The 20,195-nt window shown below is 31.3% G+C and overlaps 1 protein-coding gene across 1 annotated transcript; it reads left to right on the plus strand.

Annotated features, from left to right (window-relative positions):
• Positions 1–56: 56 nt before the first annotated feature.
• Positions 57–5,246, plus strand: LOC147816289 (uncharacterized). Its single transcript, XM_087152591.1, has 4 exons — positions 57–814; positions 1,025–1,659; positions 1,849–1,922; positions 4,977–5,246. Exons 1-4 carry the CDS (start codon positions 57–59, stop codon positions 5,244–5,246), a joined length of 1,737 nt encoding a protein of 578 aa, XP_087008717.1.
• Positions 5,247–20,195: the final 14,949 nt, after the last annotated feature.

Genomic DNA, 20,195 nt, shown 5'->3' on the forward strand with positions numbered 1-20,195 from the left:
CTAAATGTTATGGAGCTGTAGCTTATTTCCGGATGAAGAATATTACGAGCTTTATAATGTCTAAATCTCGCCTAGCCCCTTTAAAGAAGCTTACTTTACCGAGGTTAGAGCTGATGGGAGCATTAATTTCCGCAAGAATTGGAAGTTATCTTAAAGACACTTTCTCTAAGTTAAATGAGAAAAGAATATTCTACTGGACAGATTCTACAATTTGCCTACACTGGATCAAGGGACAATCCGATGATTGGAAGCAGTTTGTTAGAAACAGAGTGATAGAAATAAAGGAAAAAGCCAATCCGGATCATTGGCATCATTGTAGCAGAAAAGATAACCCTGCAGGTAAACTTACACGAGGAATGAATGCACAAGCTCTTTTAAACGATACTGTTTGGTTATCGGGACCTCCATGGCTAAAAGAAAGGAATATCCCATACGATGAAAGCGCCTCTTGTCCTGACTTGCATAACGTTGCAGGAGAGAGACGAAAAGTTGTAACTTTACATTTAAAAACTGTATCTATTCAGCCGTTACTGAATCTTGATAATTATAGTGACCTAAACAAAGTTTTCAGAATTACAGGATACATATTCCGTTTCATTCATAACTGTAAGGCAGCGCACGAAAAGAGAATAGGAGCAATCGCAGCGAGTGAACTAACCAACGCGGAAACTTACTGGATTAAAGTTGTGCAACGAATTGAATTTGAAAAGGAATACCTGGATTTAAAAAACAATAGTCCCATACATCCAAATTCGAAATTATGCGATTTAAATCCAATTTTGTCAGCTGATGATTTAATAGCCTTAAAAGGAAGGTTACAAAATTCAGATTTCGATGTTCAATCAAAGCACCCAATTATCATCCCAAATAAGACAAAATTTACAGAACTCTTAATATTTAAAGAACATAAAAACTTGTGTCACTCTGGTGTTTCGGATACACTTACGCAATTGAGAGAACGATTTTGGATAATCCGAGGCAGGCAAGCTGTAAAAAATTGTTTGAATAAGTGCTTTAAGTGTAGACGATTTAAAGTTAAACATGGAATTCAGGTAATTGCTCCATTACCTGCAAATAGAACTTGTGAAGCCAACCTATTTGAAGTTGTAGGCATCGACTTTGCTGGTTCTGTGTACTCAAAGGACCATGATAAAAATCACATCGCATTATTTACATGTGCTGTAACGCGAGCAGTACACCTAGAAGTTGTGTCGAATTTAAGTACAGAACATTTTCCTTTGTCATTCAGACGATTTATCTCCAGAAGAGGCATTTGCCGGATTGTAAATTCTGATAATGCTTTAACTTTTAAAAGTGCTGACATTGAACTAAAGAGACTATACATGAACATTAATGAACTCGAAGTTCAGAACTATTTTAGCAAAAGGGGTATAGAGTGGCAGTACATCGTTGAACGTGCTGCATGGTGGGGAGGATACTGGGAGAGAATGGTTCGAATAACAAAAATCGCATTAAAGAAAATTTTAGGGAAATCATTTGTTTCATTTGAAGAATTGCAAACTATTTTGGCAGAAATTGAAGCTATAATTAATTCGCGTCCATTAACGTATGTTTATAATGAACCTAATGAACTATTCCCTCTCACTCCTGCTAACTTTTTAACTGGAAGAAGATTAACAGCTTTACCTAATTGGTCAGGTAATGCAAATTTTGAATTATTTAAAGGTAAAAGGGATTTGATAAAAAGATTTTTGTATAGGGAAAAGATTCTAAATAATTTTTGGAAAAGATGGAAAAGGGAATATCTTCTTCTGTTAAAAGGTGCAAATTTCAACAAACATGTAAATGTAAACATTGAATTTAATGTAAATGATATAGTTTTAATAGGTGACGAGAAAATACCAAGACAACTTTGGAAGTTAGGAAGAATTCTTGAATGCCACAAGGGTCGAGATGGCAAGGTAAGATCAGTCTCTGTGAAAACGTCTTCAGGCCTTCAAAACGCCCAGTACAGTTATTGTATAATTTAGAAATTGCATCAAATGAGTAAGTAACAAATTACAAGTTGATTATGAATAAGTTACTGTTTTTATTCTAATTATGGGTTTTTGCTGATATTGTTTTCATAAATTTTTGTATGATTCATTATTTATGTCGTGAATTGTTAATTTCGTAGTTTAATGTAGAATTAGTATTAGTATAATTTTAATTTCTATTTGTAAATTGTTTTTGAACTCTCTTTCGGGGCGGGAGGATGTGGCAACTCAAGCCACGAATAAGGTTAAATCCCCACAAAAGGGATTTCTGCTAGGCGTCTTCCCTAACCGAGGGAGAATTCAATCAGAATGAATCTTGAACTGGCGGGATAAACATCTCGTGGGGTCGGAAAAATTCGATTTGAATGTATAATGCACAATCAGAAAAATTTTATGTTTATTTGTGTTTATGTTTAGTGTTCCTATTGTTCTGTTTAATAAATATATAAAAAAGAGAAATTTGGAAAATTATTACAATTTCAACGGACAGGCTATCACTATTGAATAACGCAACTTACAGGCTTGATAGATAAATAAATATTTCAAGGTCCTCCAATCTCAGAAATAAAACTTTCGCTTTTGACAATTCAGCAATTTTTGAGCTATATTTCGTTAATTTTGTGAATCATTTCGTCACGAAATCACGTGATTTGCGACGAAACGTTAGCTCTCAAATATGTGCCAAATGTTTCCTCAACTCGAAACCTCACGGTAATGCATTGTGAGAAATTGTTTACTAAAATGACAGAACTATACGATGCAGCCTTCACGGTCGAAAATAAATTGACTAAATTAGCCAGCTGACTGTATGGTGGTCAATGAACTGGCCTTAGTTAGGAGAAAGATCCAGGGTTGGAATCCCGAGGCGGGTATGGGTTTAATTTATCTCTCTGTTCTATCTGTCTTTCTTGCGCTTTTAAAGCAGTATTGATACAGGTATATGGTGACCAGGATAAAATGATTATCAGAAAAGTTATACACATTAAGCACTTATAGCTTCTTTCTTTCTTTTTTTTTGAAAAAAAAAATAGTTTTACGAAATATTAAAATGTTTCTTTTTTTTTTGACGAAATTCATTCAGATGTGAAGATAGTTATTGTGTCACTCTGAGGAAATGTTTGCTCAAAACATGTACCAAGAAACGGTTTCTTCAAAAACCAAGAAAGTATCGTGAAACTTGTGCATCCATTTTTACAGTGTAGCGCATAGTATAATTTTACAGCCCTAGATAGCTTAAAATCGAAGACAAATATGTTCTCAAAAGTGATTATTTAGTTAATTCTATATCAGCTGTACAATCAGTAACGATAACCATTGTTTTGAATCTAAAATCATACATAAAATAAAATAAACTTCAAACTTACTTTAAAAATTAAAGAAAACAATTATTTTTCAGCTGATCACATCAATTGTTGCCCAAAAAGATTACGAACAGGCACACTTTCTTCCAAAAAAACCGAACTAATATTCAGCATCTTCTTACACATTTCTCCATTACACATCTCTTTGCATTGGGACTATGCATTTTGCTCAAAAATAAGTACGTGTTGCCTCAATTTTGAATATATACTGTTTTTAAATTCGACTATTTTTAGTTTTTCATAGCTATTTTTACACATTTTTATGGTGTAATAAAGTAAATAACAAGAATTCTAAATTCGCCATTTACGTTGATAATAAAATCAAAACATCAACAAGATAAAAAATAAGCAATAATAAATTTCGGAGAAACTTAATAATTATTCAGAGCGTAAAATTAAGATTGTTTTTCCAAGCATAAAAATTGCAAGCATAAAAATTTTCCATTTAATAGTTTTTAAGAAATGTTTCAAAATGAAATTTCATACTTTAAACAACTTTCAAAAATTTACTTTACGAAAAGTGCTTTAATGTATCGTATTTTGTTATAAAAGGCACTTTAAAACGTAAAAGAAAAAAAAATATCGGGGAATCTTTTTAAAATAATATTTCAATTTTTCGTATTTTATTTTAAATAGAATAAGAGATGAAAAAATATTTCTGGAATAAAAAATAGTCTGACGACTTGTAAAATTTAAAAGTTGTTTTTAACATTTTATATTATTCATATCCTTAGTTACAATGCTATATTTTTCCTTATCCCTTAGTTATATGCTATTAGTTATAATGCTAAAAATATTCTTTTCAATGGAAAATACGAATATAGAATTTCCTTTTATTTTACCGTTAAGAATTATCTATAATTCAACGGGAAAAATAAGTCGTAGAAATTCAATGTTTATAAGAGTTTAACGTAGCTAAATGAAGCTTTGGATTAACAATTTATTAATATAGCGAGATTTTTAAATCAGTTGCAGCATCCCTTGGAAAATTCGTTACTTGATTAGTATGACTTTTCTTTGGGTTGCAATTTAATATTACTTTGTCTAACGACTTTATAAAAACTAGCACCAATTCATATATATATATATATATATATATATATATATATATATATATATATATATATATATATATATATATATATATATATATATATATATATATATATATATATATATATATATATATATATATTATATATAAGACTCAAAAATCTCGCCTTGATTTAACTTTTTGTAACTTTTGAAACAAATGAAGATTTAATTATTCATTACATTGTCAATCTTATGCACCATCGAAACTTAAGACAGATTTTTTCTTTGTTAATTATGAAATTATAAAATAACATACGATATTTGTAAAACTTTTCACAAAATGAATGTTAAAATTTGTCGGGTTAATTTAAAATTTGTTCCCTCTCTATGCTTGTTTTGTAAAAATGAACATGAATATGAAAATTGTTACTTGACGCCAGTTGAAAAGAAACAAAAATTAAAAGAGCTCAACAGATGTTTCGTTTGTTATGAATTAAATTGTCGTAGGAATTGTAATCTATTCTGTAATATTTGCAACTCTCCTTTTCATGGAACACTTCTACATGTTAATTTTAAACAAAAGAAAGAAAAGGATGCTCCGAATGACATTTTAACAGCTCGTGTCAAATTTCTAAATGGTGAAGAAAACGATAAAGAAAATAATTATGTTGACGCACTGCCTATAATAAAATTAAAAGTAGACTCTAACATCTTGAATGCGGTAGCTGATACAGGTACACAAATATCTGTTGTCAAGACCTGTTTGGTTCCAGAAAAATACAAGACACCGCATGGAAGTGTAGTTTTAACATGTGCTTTCGGACAAACTTTAAAAGCTCCATTAATAAACTAGCCAGTAACTAAATGTGAAGACGATATGAAATTTTGAGGACCAATTTACATTACTTGTGCCATGGTACCTAATTTGTCAAGCTATTTATTATTATCCGTAAGTGCTCTAAATGAATTAAATTGTAATATTGAGACTGTAAATTTAATAGAAGGCGGAACCAAAAATAAGAAACTGGAATGTAATATGCTAAATGGTGAGTTGTCGTGCGACAAAACGATAGATGATGATATCAATCTTAGTATGTTATACGATAATCAAGATGACAATTGGGAAATCCAGAAAATGATTAAAGATACGGTTGAAGAAACTATAAAATGTTGTGCAAGCATGACTACTGAAGCTGAAGTAAACGAGATGGCTAATCAGAACGAAATATCTGACTCTGAAAAATTTCGTGATGAGCAGAGAAAGGACAGCAGTTTGAATTCTTGTTGGCAAGATGCTAAAAAGGGAATTAATAGATTCCGAGTAATTGATAATTACTTATATCATCGAGATACAATTTTAGGTGAACATGTAGATCAACTTGTTGTTCCAATATCACGAAGGAAGCAACTTTTGAAACTAACGCATTCAAGCTTATGGGGAGGTCACCTACGTAAAAAGAAGACCGCTGAACAGTTAAAATACTCCTTTTATTGGCCTCGCATGAAGAAGGACATCGATGAATTTTGTAGCACATGTGTTGCCTGCCAATTACAAGCCAAAAAGCGACCGTTCGACGAAGTACCAATTACGCCAGTTACACGCCCCGATGAACCTTTTCAAGCTATAAATGTGGATTTAATAGGCCCCATGGAACCTAACAGCCGAGGTCACAAATACGTCTTATGTGCTGTGGATCAATGCACTAGATGGCCAGAAGCCCTTCCACTGAAGACATTAACAGCGAAATCGACATGTGATGCATTACTTCAGATATTTTCACGTACGGGGATACCCAAACTAGTTGCCACCGATCAGGGTAGTAATTTCACCTCTGCTCTGACGAAGGAGTTCTTAAGTAGACTTGGTTCAGCACTCAGATTTTCAACTCCTGGTCATCCAAGTTCAAATGGCCTGGTGGAACGCTTTAACGCTGTTTTGAAAGGTATGATTCACCATACTATGAGAGAACATGCAAAAGATTAGGACAAGCATATTCCATTCCTGCTGTGGGCTTACCGGGAGGTTCCGAACACTACTACCGGCGTCAGTCCTTTCCAAATGCTTTACGGACGACGTCCGACCGGACCATTGTCTATATTGAAGTCAACGTTGACCGACGAAACATTGATCCCAATTGGTCCATTGAAATCTGTCACTGATTATCTGAATGACTTGAAAATGAAGTTAGAAAATGCAGCCGAACTTGCTGGCTTGACTGCTGCTGGGAAGCAAGCAGCGTATGCTTGTTATCGAAATCGGAGAACTCGACATAAGGAGTTTAACGAAGGAGACCTCGTTGTTGTTTTAATTCCAGATAGTGATAACAAAGTTTATGCCAGATGGAAAGGTCCTGCAACTATAATTAAAAGAAAATCTACATATAGCTACTTAGTGCAACTTCCCGACGACAACATCAAACATGTTCACGCTAATAAAATAAGAGAATTCAAAGCATCAACAAATAACGTAGGAGTTACTTACGACGCTGATATAGACCTTGGTGACATAGAAAACGTCCCGAGGATTGCTCTAGTAAATCCCGATCCAGCCATTGATGTAGACCTAAAGCATCTAGATCCAGATAAGAGAACGGACATGCTGAAAATTCTTCGAAAACATTCCAACCTTAGGTCTGGTGTTCCACGAATCTCAAATGTTGGAGAACACAACATTAAATTAAAACTAGGAAGTATTCCGAAGAAACAGAAACCTTTTAGGATTCCAGAAGCTTTGAAGGAAGAAGTTGATCGTCAAATAGAGGAGCTACTACAACTTGGACTGATAGTACCATCCGAAAGTGAGTATGCGCATCCAGTAGTATGTGTCTCGAAGAAAGACGGATCGGTTCGTTTGTGTGTTGATTACCGATATTTGAATGCACAGACTGAAATAGATTCATTCCCAATGAAAAATTCTACTGATTTGATTTATCAAGTGTCTAAAGCCAAATACATCACTTTAATAGACCTACTGAAAGGTTATTGGCAATTGAAGCTTAACCCTGCTTGCAAAGACCTGACATCATTTGTAACTCACCGAAGACAGTATGCTTTTGTTGTTCTACCTTTTGGACTACGTAACGCAGCTGCTACTTTCCAAAGAACTATGAACAAGGTACTCTCAAAACACAGAGGTTATGCCGAATCTTACATAGACGACATAACGATTTACTCAGATGACTGGGATACTCATCTCAAACACCTGAATGCAGTTATGACTACTTTAGAAGAAGCAAATTTTACCGTTAATTTCAAAAAGTGCGATTTTGCGAGGAGAAAGATTAAGTTTCTTGGACATGTGGTAGGCTCTGGCACACATGAGCCTGACCCCGAAAAAGTACTGGCTATACAGAATTTAGAATCACCCAAAACGAAAAAAGATGTTAGAAGTATCCTACTACTATAGGTACTGTGGGCTTACCGGGAGGCACGTATGCCCTATAGTACTACTATAGGGCATACGTGCCAAATTTTTCCGATATCGCTCGCCCTTTGACCACTCTAACTAAACGCAGAGCTCCAAACGATGTAATGTGGTTGAGTGAACACGAAGTTGCTTTTGCGGAGCTAAAGAAATCAATATGCGAAGCCCCTAAGTGCTATTCACCGAATTTCAACCTACCATTTATCATATATGCTGATGCTTCTTCGTATGCTGTAGGAGCTTGCTTAGCTCAAAAAGACGTTCAAAACATCGAATACCCGATTGCCTTCGTTAGCAAGAAATTAACAGATGTGCAAGAAAAATATGCTGTTATTGAGAAAGAAGCTTACGCAGTGATATTTGCATTGAAAAAGTTTGAGACTTATATTTTTGGATCAGAAATCATTATCGTTAGTGATCACAACCCGTTGAAGTTCCTTACGAATTGTGCTTCTCAAAGTCCCCGACTTCAGAGATGGTCTCTGGCTTTACAACGTTTCCATGCCTCGATTACGTATCGTAAAGGAAAGGAACATATAAATGCAGACTCGTTGTCACGACTAAGTGCAAAACACTGGATAAATGACGGAAATAATTCTATAACTATATAAGAATATTGTTTACACACGTATCCTTTCTTTATTTTTTTTAATGTTTATTTTGATATCTATTAATATAACTTGAGATGAAAATTTATTTTCTTTAACCTGAGTTGCGGTTTAGTGTTAAATAAAACTGTTCTATGATATTTTTGAAAATGCTTAAATTATTGATGTAAGATTAATGTTTGTGAAGTGATAATTCATACGTAACTAATTCATTTATGAATGCAATAGATTTTGTTTAAAACTATTATTAGTTTTTTTTTTTTGCAATTAAAATTTAATTGTTAAACGAAAAGTTAACAATATTTGTTTTACGCAGTTATTGATTGAGTTTTGTTATATTTTTGTCATACAAGATAATTTTGTGTTAATTTTTATGTGTATTAATGTTTGTGTTGGAAAATTTATAAGTATGTGTTAGTAAGTTCTGTAATATAATAATTGTGATATGTTTGTTAATAATAATTTGATTTGTCTTCAAGAAGACTCAATCAAATCTTAAGGAAGGGAGGTGTCGGGTAACTATAGCACCCCCCCCCCCCTTTTACTCTGCGCGCATGCGCATTGTCCGATCCTCAGTCAGTTGCACGAGGAATACGAAAGTAAGCAGACGTAAACAAACGCTCTGATTATATTACGATGATATAGTTTTGATGTACCTATTTTATCTTCATTCATTCTTAATAAATAATTTTTATTTTATCTGATAATCGCCATCAATTCTTCCTATTAATAATTTGAAAAGAACCCTACAAAATTGATGCATAAAACTTTCCGTTCTAGCTCCACAACTCTAACCGTCTAACCTAGTCACATCTTTCCCACATCTTTACTCGAGAAAAATGGATTTATTTTTTTAAAAAAAATTTCGATTTTCTATATTTTGTGACATTAACAACATTGCTAGAGTTCCATAATTACATGCTTTGCTCAATATTTGAAATCATTTGGTAGTTGCATTAGTAGTGGCTAAAATGATCGTATATTTATCAAGATTTTGGCATTTTGAGAATGCTGAGTTTGAATTTAATAATTTTAATCTTCATTGTCTTTCTATTAGAAAATTATTTTTAAACTTTCTCGTTATACAAGTATCAAATGAATTTCAATTTTCTAACAGATTAACTTTTCGTAAATATTTATCTAGATTTTTATATTTGTGTAGGATTCATTATTCTTTGTAATAACTATGTTAGTTTTTTGAACCAAAACATATTTAAAAAGAAGTGTTATTTGGAGAAGAGATGCTGATGACAGTAAGGCTCTGAGGAACGGATACATTTGTAACTTGAAGCAATGATGCTGAAAACAGCAGGTCTTTTATCAATAAGATACTTATGAACTTGGAATTAGGATGCTGAAGACTACTGGGACACTTGGAATATGAAACAAAGCAAGTTCGCCAGCTGCTTCTTGTATTGCAGCTTAGTATTGCTAATTAAAATATATAATCTCTATATAATGTAACATTTAGGGAATATAAACATAATTCGTGTTCAATTTTCTATATCTATTTTCAATTTACACCTATTCTTCTTCTTTCAAGTTACTACAGACTATTATTCGCCAAATAGTTTTTGTCATCTGATCCAATCTGTAGGAAGACATTACCAGTTTCCTTTGTTTATCATAACCGTCGTTGAACAGCCAGTCCAATTTTTTAGGCTTACGACTATTAATTTTCAACTCTTTAGCCTTGTAATTTTGAACCCATTCCAGAAGAAAATGGAGCTCCTGGATCAAGTATTGGGAGAAATTTTCTTTCATGGAGGACTTTTTGATGGAAGTAATCCGTATTTGCATTACAAGGGAAGGAAAACTATAAACAACCTCCCACGGTTAGTCTGACGTTAAGGATACTCTTACCCATTATCCGTCTACCACTGAGGATATTTTGCGTCAGCATTGTGGTCGGTGCAAGCAGGATGCGGAATACGAATCGACTAGCCATTGCTGGGATTCGAACCCGGTGCAGCTCGTTGAAAGGCGAACGCTCTATCCCTTGAGCCATATGCTGCTGGTATTGCCGTTGTAGGTATGGTAAAGAGAATCTATTATATCAATACAGATGCCTAATGTAGGTACTGTAGTAATTGGTTTTTTTTCCTCCCTTTAAAATGAATAAGTAATCTAATATCATCAATCAACACATGCACAATATTTATTTATTTTATTTATTTATTTATTGTTATAACCCGTTGCTGCTTCATACTATAAGATTGTAGCTTGCGAGTTTGTAAAGTTACATAAACATCCATTGATAAACACTCTGCTTTATTTATAGATTTAACATGTGAATAGAACATAAATTAGCTTTATTTTCTATTTTCCCTGAAGTACATATCTTTTATGTACTTCATAACATTTTAGTTTGAAAACTTTTTAGATTTTCATTATATTAGATCATTATTATATTAGATCATTATTATAGTAGATTATTATTATATTAGATTATTGTTATATTAGATTATTATTAGAAAGTAATCCTATTTAAAAATACTAAAATATAACAAAGCTGAATTCGAAATATGCTTGATATAAAAATATATTCAAAACGCAGTCAATAAGATATAAATAAAGTAAATCTTTTCTCAGAAAAATTGTATAAAATAATTATAAAACAGTTCACAGATATCGAAAAAAACTATAGCTTTTGAATAGCCAATACCATAATCGCATTATCATTTTTTAGGCTTTAAAATATAGGTATTAAGCATATACTTAAAAAGCACTTAAATATTTTTTTTAAAAAGAAGTGAAGTTCTTTTCCTCTTAACGCACGGCATAAAAATCCAGCTTTTGCATTTTATGCTTTCCTTGAAGGACTTATCTTTGATTTTTAAGCTGATATATTGAATCTAGCTTTACGCTAATATTATAAACGTTTCACTGAAATTTGGAGTGCCATGATGCAATAATAAAGCCAACGTAGTAAATTAAGTTTTATTTTTTTTACCTCTATTTAAGGATGTCGTATTTTCTATCGATGAATAATTCGATGAAAAAGTTTTTTGTTTTTAGAAAGCGGTATGTAAAAAATAAAATCTGTTATATAATCTTGATTTTATCTGTTAGCTGAAAATATGCCTTTCAAGATATATTTATAATTTGCTAATTGAGATGAGTTTACAGTAAATATCTATAATTTTAATGAACAGCTATTTTCTGTATGAAAGCTATAGAAATCTTCAATTATTTTTTATACATTTTATTCATAGATTTTTTTTTCAATTCTATTCTGGAATATCTCAACAAACTTGATAACAACGCAGGCGACCCTAGTGCTTTCTGCCATATGCACACTTAGAACTGACAAGTGGTACACTATAGACCAGTGGTTTCCAACTGGCAGCCCGGGGGCCACATCCTTCCTACGAAGCCTTTTTTGTGGCCCGCGAACTAAAATATATTATTTGTCATTCTTTTGCGGACAATTTTCGTAAAAAATCTATATGGGTTTAAAATACCTTATTTCTTCGTTTCTGTGAAATTTATCATACCAACGGTGCAAAAAAAAAAATTCTCAGGTTTTGCATCCAAGAAAATATTTATTCAAATACAAAAATAATCGTGTATGTTGCTCTTTTTTGTATTTTGTGAATATAATTTAGCATGTGTGCATCAGAAATTTTCTCGAAGAAATTCTCCGATTTAACTTTTTGAAACCCCTCATTTTGGACGAAAATATTTACACACACATTTGTAAATTTAAAATTTAAAATGCAAATATCTATTCTCTGGTGGTTGCAGCAAACAAACCTCAATTTTGTCATTGAACATTTTGTGTGCTACTATGTAAGTTTTAATACCAACCTTTTTAAAGTTTTATATCTTAACAATTAGATATGTGTTGCACATTAATTGTTTAATACATGGGTGCACTTTAAAGTTATTGTAGCTCGAATTTTTTTATATGCAATTAAATATTTTTAAAAATCTACTTCTTATTTTAATTTGTAATTCAATACTTTTGTTTTGTACAACTTGGTTAAAATCTGACAGTAATATTTAATGCTCCTTCAAACATAAAAGAGTCCTACATAAAATTTTGATAAAGTTGCGGCCCGTCATTTGATTTGTGTTTTTAATTGTGGTCCCTGGCCTCATGTAAGTTGGAAACCCCTGCTGTGGACCCTGCACAGCATAACGGCGCAAATCATCATAAGCTTTTCAGCATGGGTTTTGTCAGCCATTTAGATACTGGAATTACTGATGTTAAAAATGCGATCTAGTGCATTTGCACAAACATAGGAGTCTATTTTAAAAAGCGATTCCTTCATTAAACCGCACTTTTGAAATACATCTTGCAAACTTTCAACTTTCAAAACCGGATGCTTATTTAGTAAGTCTAAACAAAGTCTAACATTAAAAAAAGTCTGGCCTAGTTAGTCTAGTCTGAAAAATATCCCATATAATGCAACAATTTTACTGCGTCGCTGCAAGTATAATATCATGCTCATTTTACACTGAGAAAAGTATTTTCAAAACTACCAGAATATGGTAACATTTACCGTGTTTCTGGCTCTATAGGAGCGCCAAAAAGTAGGCTAATTTTTGGCGCTCAATTTTCAAAAGCATGATGTATTTGGTACAGTACTGAATATAGTTTATACTGCATATTGGATGCATTTTTTTTTCTATAAATTAATGTTCAATTATACCCCAAATAATAAGTCATTTATTATAATCCCAATTATAGTGTGTTCGGGGTCTACCAAAAAAAGTTTTTTAATAAAAGTGATACCTGCAATAACTGTGAAGATATTCAAACAATTGAGCACCTACTCTTTCACTGCGACAGATTCCGGACACTCAGACAAAACCACTTCCTCGGGAGAAATGAACAACAAATTTTCGCGAGTAATACTTGCAAATCCATTATTAAAGAGATCATTAAAATTACTCTCGAGGAGACGCTGGCCCAATTTAACAACTAATTTGCTCTCCCCAATAAATATAGTTAAATACTCCTTGGACCACTTCATTTAATAATTTTACTCGTAGTATTTCAAATTTCAAACTTTTAATATATCATATTTTAAATTTTAGACCTTGTATTTACATTTTTTAATGTTTTAGACATCGCTTTCCATTTTACTCAACACTTTTTAATTGTTGCTCGGCTGGTTGTTTTACACTGGTCTGTTATTGATTTTAACTGTTAATTATTCAACTTTTAAATGATTTTCTTTTTAATTTTTATACACAATTAGCTTTTATCCTTGATTCTGCATACCACCATTTTTTTGGTATTTTTAAAAACACGCTTTTAAATTTTGATTTGCAAATATTTTAAAATTTTAAATGAATTTTATAACATTTACGTCCCTTTTGGACGAATATATTTTAATGATTTTAATCTTAGGGTATATTTTATTTATACTTGTTATTTTATCAATTTTGTCTTTTTACATCTTTATCCTATCTTTTATCCACAAATAATTTTATATCTTGAAATTTTATGCATGTAAACGGCTTTGTACAGTCGATTTTTATTTTTAAACATAATGTTTTAAAATTGTAACGTTTTCAAAATTTTCATTTTACTGATTTATACAAATTTTATGTCCTTTAGGACAGGCTAGTACTAATGTGTACTTTTATCTTGTGTGTAATTCTTGACTTTTTCCTTTTACCCAGCAACTAGCTCTAGCTCTCAATTCGATCCTATTGATACCTTTATTCAACTGTAGTATCTAGTAAGTAAAAATGAGTTCGTGATGTTACAAACATTTCGTTAATATAAGGGTCTGTTGGCCTGAACGGTACAACACCAAGCACGATCAATATTGTTTTAATTTGTTTTTATGTTAAATTGTTGAACGATATGTTAAATTATAAGGGTCCGTTGACCTTCTTTCTGATGTGTTTCAATGTTTTCGAAGCTTGTTGCCATCGCTGTTACTGTAAAATTTTTAACATTTTATTTCTTTATAATTGCTGTCAAATTAAAAATTGTTGTTCCACTGCATTCGGCGAATGGGCCTATAGGCCTAGGCCACTGTAAAATTTCCATAATCCCAATTATAAGCCAAGTTTGTATTTGTAAATTTTGCACAAGCATTTATCTAGAACAATGTTTCAAACTAATTTCAACATATTTCTTGAATTAAGTATTTACTTAAGTTAATTGGAAATTGATTGGGAATGTTTCCAACATAAAAGGACATAAGTATATAGAATATTATTCATTCAGAGTTTTATATTCCACAGCTTAATAACTATCTTATGATTACTTATCTTCTGATATAAACTGTCAGATATTTGACGTCGAATTAACATTAATAATTTCTCTATAATTAGAATATTGTATAAGTCACTGGAGAAATATTATGTAGAGACCAACTCGTGATCACATTAATTTCAATTACCGCTTTAGTGCTCCAAATTAAGTAGAATGGGATAAAATATAGCGCTACTATTGCCTAGTTACTAAGTTATTTGTTACGTAACTATCATCTAATAATAATTTATCAACATGACATTCTAACGTTTGAATTCAATATTAATATAAGTGCTCCATAATTCTTGAACTTACTAAGAATATACATCTATAATTAAACTGATTTAGTTAAGAATAATTTGCTTTCGAAACACATAGTAAGAAAAAAAAAATTCTATATTTTAAGAAAAATCGGGAGACTTGACTTTTAAATATACTGCTAACTTCTGCTAGTCTGTAAAGTTCACAAAAAATTCCAAAAATAAATCAAATTATGAAGTAACGTAATATCTCAAACATTCTTAAATAAATTTATCAAGCTTATTGAGGTTTCAAAAATCCATAGAATTCCATAACTACTACACTTAATATGCATTTTTATATTTTTTGTCAGAATTAAGTAAAAAAAAAAAAGAAGATATGCTAAGATTTAGAAATTAATATTTAAATTAGGAAAAAATCATAGACATCGAATGAGGAAGTAAACATCAAAATCGAGAAGCATGAGCATCAAATAATGTAAGAAGTTTCTAATGATCACCTTTGAACTTCATTCTGTTTTCTCTATCAAACTAACAGGTTTCCTTGTTTACGGCCCAACTTGTCAAGTTTTTCTTCAAATTTATACTAAGTTTTCGGTAGTCCTTTTGACTTCTATCTAGTTTAAATCTTGACATACACTTCCTTACGTGCGTATTGTTTTTGTTTCATTTTTGACGAGGCTTTGCAAAATATATAAAGAGAGGTGACTACGAAACATCCTGTTTAGTCATTGAACGATATTTTCTGTGAGAGAAAGTGTCAAATGTGGCTTCTATAATTCTGAAGAAAAAAACACTAATTCCTAAAAAAAGTTTGAAAATAAGTAAGAATAAATGCTATTAACGCTATAGTATACCGATTTTCAAGGGAATTAAGGGTAAAATAGAGAAAAGTTTGCTAAGACATACGGTTTTCCTTAGCATTAACACTAAGCTTCCTAGCACATGCGCAAAAATTTCTAAAATATCTCGAATCTCTAAGGAATACAAAATAAGATTGTTAGAAAGAAATAAGACAACCATTATGCAATACAGTGAGTTGAGAAAAATAAATTTTCGATTTTTGGAACTCTTTGAATCTGAAAAGTTTCATATTGTAATGTTAATAAAAATGGCATAAAAAATTGAAAATCAGATAATATCTTACGTTCACGCATCCCACCTAAAATTATTCAAAACTTGAAGGAAAACAAAATGTCTGATTTTCTCAAATATTTTAAATAAACATTCTTTATTTTATGCTTGTTTGATGGTTCTTATCACACTAGGCAACCTTTCCTCACTAAAGCGTTTCAAAAATCTGAAATTTATTTTTTTCTACTATGCAATATCTTTATGTAATGTTAAGGAAGAAGATCAAGGCTAGACAAACAAGATAGTTTTCAAAACATCTATGAAAGCAATGATAAATACCAAAAAAAAAAAATGAGAAATCACAGCTGGTAGCAAAGAGAATTAATGATGCTAATGGATAAATTTTGTAAAGGATTTTTTTGGGGGGAAAGCATAAATGTTTTTTTTTTTTTTTTTTTTTTTTTAAATTTAAAAAATGAGAATGAGAATATTTTGTCTTTGATGGCGTGACGAGCACTATCAGTGAAAAAGCAGAAAGATTTATTTATACAAAAAATGATTTACTTTTTCACTCGGCAAAATGCCGAAATTATTTAACTCAACTAGTTTTACAAATTGTATACCCACTTAGTAAACTTTTTTTAGGAACTCATCCAATTACTTAGCTGGTCATTTTTGCTCATTTATTCAGAAAGTTTGCTGTCATTACTTGCCAGTTCAGCGAGCCTGCTTGAAATCAAGCGAATATTTAAAACGTGAGTTTCCTGTTTCTTCAGTGGCGCCATCTATGGTCCAGACTACAACTGCAGCCCAGCACACGTCACAACACGTTTTTTTTTTCTTTCCTTTTTCTTTTCTTAAATGAAGACCCAATCATACTTCTTTCTTTCTTCCACAGATCGTTATTTTGATCTGAACCAAAGAACGATCAATTCATTACCCCCAGAGGTATTGATTTGTTATGGAAACTTGGAAGGCTTTGTGACCCCGACAAATTTAACGTGCACCAGTCACCATTTAATACACAGGGATTCTTCGACCGTCGTGATTCGAATTCATGTTCTCACGAACATGAGCTCAACGTCCTACTAACCAGACTATATAAAAAAATTCCAGTCTTAGTACCCTGATTCATTAAATGAAATGCCACTTAGTGGAAAATTATGTAAAATATTTATTACTCAAATTGCTTAAGCTTTTGCTCTTAAGCTTTTTTATATTACAAAACATGGTTTAAATGTTCATCAAGGATTGTTTCAAATACAATTTTGTTGTTTTACAAAAATATCAAGTACAATCTAATTTCCGCAATTTTTATTACCGTCATGTGGGGCTAAATTGTGCAAATTCCAATTTGGCACTTTTCAAGTACAACTATTCAGTATTATGTTTTTTTCACGTTAAAAATGTGTGGAATTTGAAGATAGAAGTCTCCTCTATTACTACAAACATTTTTTCGAATTTTAAAACAATCTCAGAGCGTGTTTTGCTTATCCAATATCAACAATTTTCCGAGAACGTCGGACGTCGAAAAGTGTGCGAGGAAACTTTAGCTGTGAAATGCAAAGACGTTGATAAAACAACTGTCGTAAGTGCAAAATTCTTTATTAACATATTAATAAACAACTATATCATGTTAGCGTTAAAAAAAAATTTGAAAATTAATAACAAATAATCGGAAAATGTAAAAAAAATGCGCTGTGGGGCTACTTTGTACAAAGTTTCATTCGTTTTTTTTCCGACCGAAAAATTGTCAGACGTTATAAAAAAATACCTGGAACGAAAAACCACCGTAATAACACTTTAGAAAATCTGCAACAATGTTTGCAAGCAGTTGCTGGTTTTATGTCGATTGCAGAAGCTTCTCGGAAGTACAAGATCCACAGAAATACTATCTCTGATAAAATTCACAAGAAACACGTGAAACGTGCTGGTAAATTATTATTTTTCTTACACAAAGATTTTTCTAATGAATTAATCAAACGATTTAACACATAAAAATATATTTTATAGGACATCAGGTGATTTTGACAGAAACTGAAGAGCAAGTTCTGTCATGTTCATTCAAGCATGTTATGTTCAAATTAATCAATACTAGTGGTCTGCGCCCCCTGCTTGCTGACGCTCGCCAACCCCCGAAAATTGCTACGCAATCTTATATGGTTTGCTTCGCTCGTTACTAACTTAGGTATATTGCAAATGCGCAAAATTCTAAGAATTCAAAACAATCATTCAAATCCATATAAACACTTTTTTTTTTAAAAAAAATTACATCTTTTTAATAAATACTAAGTCATTAAAATAAACTTGAATTCAAATAAATGACATGTAATTCGTTAAACCTATTAGAAATGTGCTATAGTATAATTCGTAATGTAAATCAAAAATCGTCAAATAAATTCGTAATATATAAATTCGTGAAAAAAAAAGCGCTTTCGACAGAATACTAAAATAGAGATCTATCAACAAAGACTACTCACTTCTGCCTAGCTTAATAGTATGAGATTGCCGCAGCTGAAGCTCTCTGGTTATTTCAGTTTCCGTTTTTAAAAGCACTATATGTTGAGCCACCTCAGCTAGATTTGGCATGTGACATTTTTAGTGGCAATCATTGGTCGATTCGCCGAGTAAGAATAACAAGACAAAGTAACGTAAACAAGACAAAGCAAACGTTGCCACCGGCGGAAAAGAAACACAGCCAAAATTCGGGAGCCACGTAAGAGAATTATATATATTAGATTATAAATGTTAATGAATATGTAATAATTATTATTTTTGAAATTTCTTCCATTTCAATGTTCAAAAATGTATATGGTTTCCTTTTGTTTAAACACAAATGTTTTGAAATAAACATTCTTTTTAAGAAAGAATTCTTTATAAAAAATGTTTTTTTAACGCTGAAAATTATTTTCAAACTAATATCTTTCTATATCTTGATGTTTTTGTTATTAAAAATGTCAACAATTAACTTTTTTAACAATTTTATATCAATATTTTACTAAAAACATGATTGCTGAGTCATTTTTGGAATCTTGTCCCTCTTTCACTTCCATATTAGGAAGCATTAAAAGATTTACCTTAGAGCGTAGAGTTACAATGGCATGTACGACTGTAACCTAATTACACCAATCTCTGTAGTATTTAATGCGAGGCAGATTGTTTTCGCATGTCTCTTGCTGAATAACGTGTTCCACAAAACATCTGTTGGAACCATCCGGAGTCTTGTCTACTCCCCTTCCCTTGAGGAGGGCGGATGTGAACTGTTATAACCACCAGCATACCTGTTAATAAACCTTTTGATAACTTATGGTTTTGACTGCATTTCTTAGCATGAATACACCAATGATGAGCAGAGATGTAGCCCTGTTATTATATATATATATATATATATATATATATATATATATATATATATATATATATATATATATATATATATATATATATATATATATATATATATATATATATATATATAAGCTAAAAAATTCAGAGAATATGGAAAAAAATAAAAAATAATGACAAGAGAAGAAAATTATTAACAAAAATTTTTTAAAAGTATTTAAAAAAAAAAAAAAAAACATAATTTTCAATACCTTAAAAAAAAAAAAAAAAAAAAAAAAAAAAAAAAAAAATTATTAAAATTTGGAAAACAAAACTAAGAAAAGATATAATCTCTTCATCAGCTCACACGATTATATCCGCAAAAGGAGTGCTTTCTAATATTGTATTAATATAGCCAAAGCAAAATATATCAATACAACAGTGTGAGGAGCACTCAAAAAAATTTAAACGAAATTGGAACACATTAAGTAAAAAATATGTACGGAAAAACAAACAAATATATCAAGCAGAAAACTGAAAATAAAAAGTAAAGACTTTAGAGAACAGTACACGAAAGGAAATCTACATAGTGAGGAACGAATTAAATGAACTTACACGTACCGGAATCTTTCAAGAATGATTTATAATATTTTCGTAATAAGATTGCCAGATTACAATATATGAAAACAGAAGCATAAATAAAGTGATATCTTATGGCACGTTCTTACTGCAAAACTGAAGCGCGTCTAATTTGTTAGTTACCTTGGGTGGGCCCGAAAATGGATGCGCGCAAGGCAATAATATAATACAGGATAATTTAAAGTTTGTAATTAAAAAGTTTGATAATTAAAACAATTATTTAAAAAAAAAAAAAAAACAGGATGTACTCGTT

Source organism: Parasteatoda tepidariorum, chromosome 1 (assembly GCF_982258835.1).
Source record: "Parasteatoda tepidariorum strain Cologne lab strain chromosome 1, Ptep-v5.0, whole genome shotgun sequence".
In the NCBI taxonomy this organism is placed as follows: Eukaryota; Metazoa; Arthropoda; class Arachnida; order Araneae; family Theridiidae; genus Parasteatoda; species Parasteatoda tepidariorum.

What these genes read in the sequence shown, in the direction of transcription:
- LOC147816289 (XM_087152591.1), top strand. Translation starts at nt 57, where the DNA reads ATGTCTAAATCTCGCCTAGCCCCTTTAAAGAAGCTTACTTTACCGAGG. An exon ending in TTAATAGCCTTAAAAGGAAG is followed by an intron (nt 815 to 1,024) that starts GTTACAAAATTC and finishes CTTTAAGTGTAG; the next exon opens with ACGATTTAAAGTTAAACATG. An exon ending in ACAAGGGTCGAGATGGCAAG is followed by an intron (nt 1,923 to 4,976) that starts GTAAGATCAGTC and finishes TTTAAACAAAAG; the next exon opens with AAAGAAAAGGATGCTCCGAA.